Source organism: Phyllopteryx taeniolatus, chromosome 20, assembly GCF_024500385.1.
Source record: "Phyllopteryx taeniolatus isolate TA_2022b chromosome 20, UOR_Ptae_1.2, whole genome shotgun sequence".
NCBI classification, from domain to species: Eukaryota; Metazoa; Chordata; class Actinopteri; order Syngnathiformes; family Syngnathidae; genus Phyllopteryx; species Phyllopteryx taeniolatus.
In genome coordinates this window covers 14085599-14096682 of record NC_084521.1, presented here as the reverse complement: position 1 = coordinate 14096682, position 11084 = coordinate 14085599, and the positions used below count along the sequence as shown (strand labels likewise).

The window sequence follows — 11084 nt, the reverse complement described above, 5'->3', positions numbered from 1 at the left end:
TAGTCACATATTATTTCCTCCAAACACAATGGCAATTGGGCGGCACGGTGGACGACTGGTTAGAGCGTCAGCCTCACAGTTCTGAGGGCCCGGGTTCAATCCCCCGGTCCCGCCTGTGTGGGATTTGATTGCAGTAGTCTGACATAGTGCAATCGTGAAAGACCAAATTTGTCTTGTAGTCTGATCCAGGCATTGTGTGTTTTCTGTCTCAGACAGAAAGTTGTCTGTCCCACACTGCCGAAATCTTTTTTTCTTTCAAATAACTTTATTTGGCGGTCAGATATTTACAGTACAAGGTCAAAAGACAGGCGACAAGCCTAAAAAAAACTAGCTTTTGGATTCAAATACACTGTACACGTTGGCAACGCGGAGTAAATGTCTCGCGGCTCGGATCGGCGAATGATGACATTAAAGCCGATCAGCATAAAATGCTAATTATCAGATGATACCGATCAAGCCGATCAGATCGGTCTAAAGTCTAAGCACGACATTACAGGTTTGCCGAATGGTTGCTGAGAAGCTGTGTGGGCTTCTGTTACATTTGCAACAGGGACCCGCAATCAGGGTCACACGCCATTGTCCTGGCACACAGCGCCAATGGGATTTTGGGATCAATGCACATTAGTGAGTCTGCTTATCTGATCAATGTGAGATGTAAAATAGGATCAAATGATCAATGGTGTTGACAGCTGAGCCTCTTCAAGGTCTTAGGGCCAAAGTTGGCTTATCCACAGCCACCAGGAAGAGAGTGGAATAACCACAAGCAGGGCCGACTTTTCTGGTTTGGTGTAATTTCCAGTTTGATGTTGTAAGATTAGACTGGCTGCGAGCCCTCAGTGGGGCAGTTTTGAATGAGAAAAAAGGGGAGAAAAGGATTACTGTCCTAATCTGGTTAAGGTCACATTCGTCATCAAATATCAGGACAGCATACATGTCCTTCATGCATTCAGCCTGTTTTTGTTAAATAAATAGACCCTCATACACACTGAAAAACACAAGACTTTATCGTAAAAAAAAAAAAAAAAAAACGGGAACTCGGATTTTACTGTGGATGAATTTATTCACTTATTAGTTTCTCTATAGTGCGTCCTGACATTCATTTATTAAAAAAGAAAAGAAAATGCGTTTCTATAGGTGCAATATATGACATGTTATGAGGCTTTCCATTGAGATTTAGACTATACAGACATAGCACATGACCCATTTAGGATCATTTTTATAATCAGCACGTAATCACATCAAGAACAACCACTTCTCCCCACACACTTTTCAGTAAATTGTTAGACTACGCCTGTCCTTTTCTTACAACGCCTCCGTTTCTCAGCAGGTCATGCGTGCCACTCCGAACTCCAAACTTACGACACCCGGCTCCTCTTTGGACAGATCGTTATTGTACGTCCCTTCTAGCTCACCGTAGCTCTGCTTGCGGCTCTCAGTGCCGCTGCTGCCCTCTACTGTCCGCTCGGTGTCGGTGCTCTCGGTGGCCTCCTCGCCGACCTCCTCGTGTTCGTCTTCCTTCTGCTGGCGACGCGCCTCGTTGTGATTGACGGGCGCCCCCAAGATGAGGGAGTCGGGCCGTGGTGGGAGGGGTTTGTCACGTGAGTAATTATCCCTGGTCAGCGGGGCTGCAGGGAGGTCGGCGGTCACCACTGGCGTCACACCCAGCTGGTGGAACCTCTACATGCAAAAGAAGGGGACAACAAAATTACTTTTATGGAACCTCCACAGTCTTCTGTTCCAAAAGTGGTACAATTTCAAAATATGCCTCAAAAGTCAAACTCAATTTTCCAGTTCCAACGCTAACGTAATTTAAACAATTCTTGCAAGATAATGCAAACACATTTTCATTCGCCATTGTCTGTCAGCAGTGTTGTACCTGGACGAATTCAACGAACGAAAGTTCATGAAGTAGGTCATATTTTGTGGGAACGCGAACGTAGTTAATTTCTGCTCGATGAACGGAAATGAGAACACGCATCGCCATTGTCGTCATGTTTTTGAGATTATAGGGTAAAAGCTGCTACCAGTGTGGACTGAATGGGTGGCAACAATAGGAAAATGAAATCCCTCTATTTTTATTGGAAAACAAAAAAAACAAAAAAACTAGGAACTAGTTCATTTTTGGAATGGTGAACTTAGTTCAAAATTTTGAATGAAATATGTACACCTCTTCATGTCATTTCTCACATTCTGTTTTTATTTCATCTAATGCAAACAGCTGGAATAACAACATATCTTTGGGCCTATCACAATATAAAGCGCTACCGTATGACGCAACAGGGGCTATGTAATAAAAGTCATTCCTGTTTTAAGTTGAGTTTGGTGTTTTAGCATCAGTGCGTATTCACTTACACTCTCCAGTGCTTGCACTTTGCTCTCTGCCTTGCGACTGTTCTCCTTCCCAGTCAGAATGGTCTTCAGGATGGACTGCCGCGGGTGCATTGAGCGATCAAACTGGTGATACATGTTTCTCCAAAACCTTGCACACACAGACACATGAAAATCTGACTGCTGGTAGCATGACCGAGAAAAGAGCAAAGAAGGTGGTACACACTTGAAAAAGTAGGGCAAGGTGGAGGGCTCCAGGACAGGGTGCATTTCAGCATACGCGGGGCTGTAGAACGGATTCAAGTAGTTCTGTTTTTCGCTCGTTAGATGTGCCCACAATGAATGAGTTCGCTCTCTTAGCCTGGGACACAAAAACACCGGATGAGAGTCACACTCAAATTATCACACACGGTTTTGTAGCTCCGCACAAAAACACTACAATGCCTATTTCAAAGTAAAGAGCATTATTTACTCTACGTGATACATTCCAGAACGCGTGATGAGGCTAAAGAACCCCACATCTATGAAATTTGCTATTGTAATGGTCCGAGGGTGGTTCTTTAAATCTTTTTTTTTTTTTTTAACAATCTGTGCACTTTGATGTAGGCGCCATGTCATTGATTGGCAAGAAGGGGAAATTCTAAGAGCATTGGTTCTGCGTCATGGACTCACTGAAGCTCTTCTCTCTGCCTCTGGTTGTTGCCGAGGAAGTTTCCGTACTGACACGAATGGACGTGCTCGTGGATCTGCAGCAGGAACCACTCGCTAAACTCAAATGCCTGAAAAAAAAAAAACAACAACAACAACTTGCAACAGTGTCTTACATGCAGAACACATACCTGACATACACACACCTGAGGGAACTGCTCAGAGAGCTGCCAAACACACTCCAGGAACTGAGTGAAGATTGGAGACACTTCCTTTGGGTCTCCATCTAATTGGTCACACCTAAGTTACAGTTTATATTACAGTTACTATTCATTAATTGAGAATGCTGCTCAAATGTATATCTTGCCCCTCTCATGTAGCTAGATAGGGTAAGCAACATTAGGAATACACAAAATACATTTATGTATAAAGGAAGCTTGCAATGTACCTTGAGAAATCAGTCAGCAATAAAACTCACTTAAATCTCCTGATGCGCAAAACATACTGTACCTATCTGCAAACTTGTGGCCGAAGGAGATCCAGTCTTTCTCGATCAGCACCTAACGGACAACATTACCAAAAAAAAAAAAAAAAAAAAGGTGAGAAAGAGGTAAGCAGGAAACCAGAACATCCAAGAAAGATGTGAGTGGTACCATGAAACCCTTGATGGTGCGGTAGTAGGGGTCCATGAGCAGAGCCCCCAGGGAGCAGACCTGTGCTGTTCGGTCCCACCCGTCGGAACAATGGACTAACACACTGGTTCCTTCCCGGGTCACCGCCTAGTGGGTGGATGACAAGCCACGCAAGCATGCATGCTTTTATAAGCAATTATGCATGCCTGTGTTGTCTCAGCATATCAGATATGAAAGCAAAAAAATATGGCAGCCAACAATACAAATGTAGTTGTAGTCTTATTATATAGCCTAATGCAGTGGTTAGTGCCTCACTTTTTTTTTATCTTCAAATTCTCATTTAGCCCGCAAGAATACGCATTTGTTTTAGTTTTATACGCATCTACCTTAGCCAAGAAGATTGCTGCATCCAAAACAGCTTTGATATGTCTCAACCAGCCGCAGCTCTCCAGTCCTACCAGGTAGTCGCTCATGGAGAGAGACCGAGCTCCAATCACTAAGGGCCACAAACACATCGGATGGCTAAAGTGAAGAATGTCTGCACAACAACAAATCAACTGCGAATGTTTAAAGTAGTGGTGTTGGACCTTCCAGCAGCTTCTGCAGGCTAGTCCTCATCACGTGGATGTTATCGATCCCCACAAACTGGAAGCGAATGTTGGAGTAATTGTCCTCGTTCTCGTAGCCTTTGCCTGCCGCTCGGTTGGCGAGGGCGTTCAGCTGCAAGATAGTCAGAGGTGAGATGAGGACGCAGCTGTGTTTAAAGGGAGAATTTATGGGAATCTTGCTTTTTAATGGCTTGTATACAAAAGGTACTCCCAAGCCTTGTACCTATCCATCCGAATAACCAAAGTCTTCTTGAAATTAAATAATAAATTGTTAAAAGGCAGGTACGGTCTTACTTTTGGCCTCGTGTCCATGACGTAAACAAATCGGCTGTTGTGGTTAGCCTTGCTGATGGCCTGCAGCATGCTCTCATCTTCTAAACAGCGTGCGCTAAAGCCAGAGAGAGGCTGGCTGCACCGGCACACTGCCGCCTGTCATGATGGACAAACAACATCATCACAATAAGAACAAAACCCGAATAAATACAAATACTATAAATGTATAGAGATTGGTGAAAAACTTGGTACAGTGCATGCTCCATCGTGACGGCAGAAAAACACAACTGAACTAGTCAATCACAAACCAAATCGCTGCAACAGAAACATTGTGACCCCTGGTGTTTTGAGGCTCCACATATAATTTACCATTTTGTTTTTTTGATTGAATATCAAACGACATGGCACAGGTGTCAAGGAAGTAGCGGACTGCTCTGGCCGCTGTCGCTATACGATAATAATGTGAAGAGAGGAAACGGGCGAGAAGAAAGGAGAGAGTGTTGCTATTTGAGAGGCTCTTAGCAATGATCGTCCCATTCAATGACTGCACTAACGCTTAGCTTTTTAGCCACAGGTACATATGAAATTATAAACACAGTCAAGTATTGTTGCAAAACACAAACTATATTACTGTATATACTGAATTGGGACTGCTTGGCAGCAGCCGGCTGATTCTGAAGAAAATACATTTTTGTTGTGAAAGCTCATGTGATGCGACACGGCATTTTTGATTGGCCATTACATCTGCGATGTTACGATGCCGTGCATAAACTAGTTGCTGAAAGTCGGCCACTATTTGCAGATCCCTGCAAATTACATGATAGTTAGGTCGCATTCGGCAAAGTTTCCCTGTGTGCGGCGACCCTCATCTAATCATAAAACCTTATTGTGAAAGGCTTTGGCTGATCAGTACAATGAAAAAAAAAAAAAAAAAAAAAGTTTACCAAGCAGAAGCTAACAAAAACAGCATTAACTACAGTATGTACCTTCTTCTCTTGGTAAAAGTAAGTAAGCACTGGAAAGCGTCCTTTGCTCCTAAACTTGGAACTTCCCACAATAATGGGTTTACTGGCCGTGATGGGGACATACAGGTCACGTGGATATGTCTCACAAACCTGTGAAGAAAGGCACACATACTGTATTTACATTTTTTTTTTTTTAACATGTACAATTAAATTGGTAGTGATGATTCTCTGTCGACACGTCCACTGCTGTTAGCACCACAGTAGAAGGGAACAGGAAGGAATAAAACACTTCTGACAATAGAAACACTAAAAATCGGCTAGGTGGAAAAGGGGCTTTATTTCAATTTATTCAAACTTCCATCAATCCATTGTCTATACCGCTTTTCCTCACACGGGTGGTGGGCTTCATTTAACCTAACATGGATGTTGTTAGAATGTGGGAGAAAACCCACGCAAGCATAAGGAGAACATGCAAACTCGATACAGGAAGGCCGGAGCTGAGACTTCAACCAAGGACGTCAGAATTGTGAGGAGAAAACGCAGCCCTGCTCCCCGTTTATTCAAACTTTTTAGATTAAATTCTTTAATTTTCTTCAAAGATGATGAGTGAAAATTAATTAATGAATATTTTATATTAATTTTAAAATAAGATTTCATAGTAAATAGTAGGCGTGGCACTTTTTAAACGATATTTGAAATCATTTTGGATTACAAAGTTTCTTTTTAACGTCAATGGTGAAGCATTAACGCCCCCTTTTGGACCAGCATGCATAACACCCTGAATGGTATGTTCCCTTCCGACATTCAATTTTCTTGCCAATCACATTAAAAAAAAAAATAATAATTAGCAATACAATCTATGACAAAACAGTTGCCCCAGTGTATTCTATGTCACATTTTACGAGACCAGAACTTCATGGACCTTGTAGTCTCGGTTGACGTCAGTGAGTTGCCATTGGTCACAAGGGACACCCATTCTCTCGAACTCTGCCCCTAAATCGATGAGCTGCCACCCTTCCTCACGCTGCTGGTCATTCTGTTTGGGATTGTAGGAGAACGCGTAGAGCTCATCGTACGACTCTGCACACAAGGAAGGAAATTGTTAATACAGACACAGTCAAGTTAAGCATATGTTTTATATAGAGATTACAAGAAAGAAAGTGGAAAAAGATGTGAAAAAACATCCATCCATCCATCCATTTTCTGGACCACTTCTCACTGGGGTCGCGGGCGTGCTGGAGCCTATCCCAGCTATCATCGGGCAGGAGGCGGGGTACACCCTGAACTGGTTGCCAGCCAATCGCAGTTTATGTCATACAAATTACCATTATTTTTCAGATTTTAATATGTTCCAGATGCAATTATTACAGTGGATATAGACTGTGAACATATTTATGTCAAAATACGGTTACAAAATAATTTATCTATTGTTGTATTACAAAACAAAATAAATTCTATATTATCACTGTGTGATAATAGTGTTTTCACTAAAGCATTCTGATACAAACAATTTTCCTTGTAATCCATTTTTACAATTATGTACTGTCTAACAAAAGAACACATTCAGTCTCATTCACGCAGTGTCCATGAACGCACATCGTGCACTTACAGCTACCATGTGCCTGCCTAGTTTTATTCTGAAGCGCAAAATAGGAAATGCAGCAGGCGTACATTCTTTCTATTAGCACATCTACACAGGTTTCTCTACTGGTCGCTTTTAACATTGCAGTTGATTCACTGTATATTCCAGAACATAAACATCACAGTAAGACCCTGCGATGTGACTATTGCGCACATGTACATCGCAAAATATCATCCAACCCTAGTCAGTTATATAAATAAAAATCTGTATAGATGTGCACGGGTCAGAATGGGTGCGGCAAATGGCTAGAAGGCCACACAGTCAGACACACTGAAACCCACCGGGCCGCAGAAGGCGCAAAAGCGAGCTGTAGACGTCATGGCAGTCACGTTCTCTCTGCACCACAAAGTGAACCACTCTGAAGTTACGACATTGAATGACCAGTGGACAGCCCGAGGTGGTGAGTGAGAGCTTCTCCACGGATGCGATGTGGTGGTGCAAAATCTGCAAGAGGAAGTGTGGAGGTCGAAAAACACTTCTTCATATTGTACAAGGTCAAATATGGCAGATACAGTAACACGCAAACACTCCAGGATGCTTTCGAACTTGGCTCCGTAAAAGCATCCATGCATTGTGCTGTAGCTGGACCTGACACACTTACGCATGTACCTACGCAAAGCATAAAAAGGTTAGAAACGAGAAAGTGTTGTATATTTCTATTTTGCATGCTGAAACTGTGTGAATTCGCTCCACTCCGATCAGACAAAAGCGGCAAAAGCAAATCTTCCGTGTAATCGGACAGTAAGTCAATACAGTAAGTCCTTGTTTATCGCGAGCGTTGCAACAGACAAAATCCGCAAAGCAGCAACCAAGTATTATTCACATATAATTGAAAGTTTCATGCATGCATTTCATCACCGACCATCAACACAGTATATGCATGTGAGCTGCAGGTATTATTTTTGTCCACTTGGGGCCGCCACTATAGTCACAATGACTGCGAACATGTGTATGCCTTTAAAAGGCAGATTTACTCTTGAGTGAGGTGGAAGAGATCTAACTGTATGTGGACATACTATTGGACGGCTATTTCCTGGGTATAATCTTTGTCAATGTGGTGTACACTGACGGTGCTATGGAGGCTACCGGCAGGTGGGCTTAGAATGTGCTTTTAATTACTGTATTTTGTTACCGTTTGTTTAATAAAGTGATTGAAAGAGCACCAGCGGCTGTTTACATCCTCCCTCCATAACTCCATACCATCTGTTATGGATTACAATTTGTTATAATGAACAGTGGGAGGCTATATTCAATTAGCTATTAGCAAAGTTTATTTTACCGTAGACGTGCAGTTATGTGTACTGTACTGTACTGTAAAATCAAATCAAAAATCTGAGATGCACTGAACCTTTAAACGTGATATAGTGAGGGACAAATGTATCATGATTAGTTTGCAAGAATGCAAAAATGTCTCAATGGAATGGGGACCGTTTCTATTACCCACGTAAAAAGTTAAGCCAAAACGAAAATTGGACCCTTTCAGTACCAGCTTTGGGCTAAAAAGGTGACAATTCAGCTGCATTGGAAAGTAACGCGGGAATCCAAAACACTGAGATTCACTCACCCAAACCTCTTGCGCGGCAGACGAGTTGTTGGAGCCGCTCTCCACAAAGATAAGGTGCGTCGCTGTGAGGTATAGTGTGCCACTGGTGGATTTGTTGCTGAAGCGATCCAACAGGCGCACCTGCTCCACCTGCAAACACACACACCAAAATAATCAGGATAGAAACACACACACCTTGAAGAAAGAAAACCTTCAAGACTGATTTTGCGAAGCATGATGCCAGCGAGAGCACCACTTAATCCTGACCATCTGGTGCTCACCATTCGCTACCACAACTGAACATGGGCTGAGGATACAAGACAAATCCTCATGCATCCATTTTCTATCCAGCTTGCTCTCAGTAAGGTTGCAGGTGAGCTGGAGCCTATCCCAGCTGACTTTGGCCGCGAAGCGGGACATACCCTGGATTGGTCGTCAGCCAACCGCAGGGCACAAAGACAAACAAAACAATTCAATTAACCCAACATCCAATTAACCCAACATCCATGAGAGGAACCCAGAGCACCCTGTGAAACGTCACACAAGGACGGGAAGGCCAGATCTAATATTCGAAACTAATACAGCCTTTTCTCAATAATCTTAATTAGAACGGCCTCCTGCATGTAACCGACAGTTTTGTCATTAATATTTTATACACTATTCAATGACCCATAACCATAAAAAAGGCCTATGATACAATATTTCATGTTTTTATTGTATATACAATGTTGTACCTGCTAATCACTGGTAACCACTGGAGACATAAGATAACATTATATATACTTTTTTTTTTTTTTTAATGGGGGGGGGGGGGGGGGGGGAGACTCAAAATTGTGAATGGCTGTTTGTCTACAAGTGCTCTGCAATTGATTGGCGACCAGTCCAGGGTGAAACCACATCTGTAGCCCAAAGCAAGCTGGGCTAGGCTCCAGCTCACCTGTGACCCCAAAAACAAAATGTAGTTCTTTTGGATATAAATGAAGAAAAAAAAAAACGGTGTGTGAAATTTACTTCTCACAAAAGTATGTCACCATGCTCAGGGCTTTGAATCGATCGCAACTGGACTGAGTGCGATCAGTTGCGATCTCGTCAATGCCCTGAGAATGTCATGACAATACTCACAGGTACAGTATGCCACCATGCAAATTGGTTCACGTTAGAAGTTGAATATTCACCCATGTCACATGTGGTGCCCTAGCTAGATGGTTATAAACACATTTTACGCGCATATATCCAGAAAAGTGTATACACAACCATGCTATTCTCCTTTTAACTGTCAGTCACTAGCAAGGTGCTCTCTGTGGCCAAAAGAATGTTGTTCTTTTTGCCTGTTGTCACTGCAAACTGACGACTTATCATTGCAGTAATTCTTGTCGACTAAGACATTTTTCCCCGGTTTCCTTTTTCCTGTGCTTGTCACAGACCAGTGCTGAGAACGGCTTCACGGGCTCTGTGGCAGAACATGTAAATTTAGGCCGGTCATGGTGGCAATTCATTACCCCCAAAAACAATGATGCCAATTGATCTTCAGATGCACGTGGCTATTCAAATACAACAATACATAGGTAGGGATATGATTATTACAAAAGGATTAATGATGTCTAGCAGCACATCTTTTTGCAATCACACAAATGACTTGAAGCAATCACCAGCGCCCCCTGATGGCCTCTTGTCAGTCTTGCAGCAGTCAGCCTGATCTTCATTCAGTGATTTAGACTGAGGTGACTGACGTTGACAATCCAATTCTGGGCCAGTGCTTTTTCTTTGGAAAGAATATATATTTCTAGGCCTTTAGGGGAACTAATACACATCCACAATGTGCTGCAGGAACTCGCTTTCTGATCGCATGTTAATTCAATTTGTGATAAGCGCTTCGTTAAAAGTCGATCAACGCCATGAGGGTAAAAGATGCAGTGGTGCACGGAGGTGACAGAGAAGCGCTCACAGATTCTTGGCACGTCGAAAACGGACAAAGCTAGCGACACCTGCCCGACGTGGATGCACTCACAGCAACTACAGCCTACGCAGCATATGAAATGAAACACAATCTCGTTTGTTTTCCAAAGGTCGCTCCCGTGTTAGGCCGAGCGACTGTCTCGCGTTGCATCCGCAGCAATTAGCTAGAAATTGTTAGCTACCTTCGGGGTTCGGATATGTTCCATGTCTCCGGGTCGCAACAGCTGTCACCGACTTCAGCGTTCACGCAACGCCTTCCGCAAATGACTCTATCATTGATACAATCCTATTCAAATGTGCAACGCAATCAGAGAGTACGATGTCAAAAGCCTTGACTTTTTCAGTCTGTTTATTGCCAATTACTTTACTCCCGCATCCGCGTAAAGCGCTTGATAATCACGCCTATGCCGAAACTGCATGACTTTTCAGAAAAAAAGCCAGGAGGGACTATCAACCGAGGTTTAAACAAAGTAAAACCCCCACACCAAA

General features: G+C 42.9%; 1 protein-coding gene across 2 annotated transcripts; it reads right to left on the bottom strand.

The window, feature by feature from the left end:
- Window positions 1-1040: 1040 nt before the first annotated feature.
- Window positions 1041-10982, bottom strand: mtmr6 (myotubularin related protein 6). Of its 2 annotated transcripts, none has more exons than XM_061757718.1 (15): window positions 10778-10982; window positions 8661-8789; window positions 7378-7540; window positions 6377-6534; window positions 5476-5604; window positions 4511-4645; window positions 4196-4328; window positions 3995-4104; window positions 3630-3755; window positions 3487-3536; window positions 3183-3276; window positions 3001-3107; window positions 2555-2689; window positions 2353-2479; window positions 1041-1677 (listed from the first exon to the last, which is right to left on the bottom strand). In XM_061757718.1, exons 1-15 carry the CDS (start codon window positions 10799-10801, stop codon window positions 1321-1323), a joined length of 1977 nt encoding a protein of 658 aa, XP_061613702.1. In that variant the 5' UTR covers window positions 10802-10982; the 3' UTR covers window positions 1041-1320. The 2 variants fall into 2 exon arrangements, with proteins under 2 accessions (XP_061613702.1, XP_061613701.1); XM_061757717.1 differs by lacking the exon at window positions 10778-10982 and adding an exon at window positions 10289-10310.
- Between the last annotated feature and the right edge of the window lie 102 nt (window positions 10983-11084).

What these genes read in the sequence shown, in the direction of transcription:
- mtmr6 (XM_061757718.1), bottom strand. Translation starts at nt 10,801, where the DNA reads ATGGAACATATCCGAACCCCGAAG. An exon ending in AACATATCCGAACCCCGAAG is followed by an intron (nt 8,790 to 10,777) that starts GTAGCTAACAAT and finishes GTGTGTTTGCAG; the next exon opens with GTGGAGCAGGTGCGCCTGTT. An exon ending in CAGCAATCTTCTTGGCTAAG is followed by an intron (nt 3,756 to 3,994) that starts GTAGATGCGTAT and finishes TCCACCCACTAG; the next exon opens with GCGGTGACCCGGGAAGGAAC.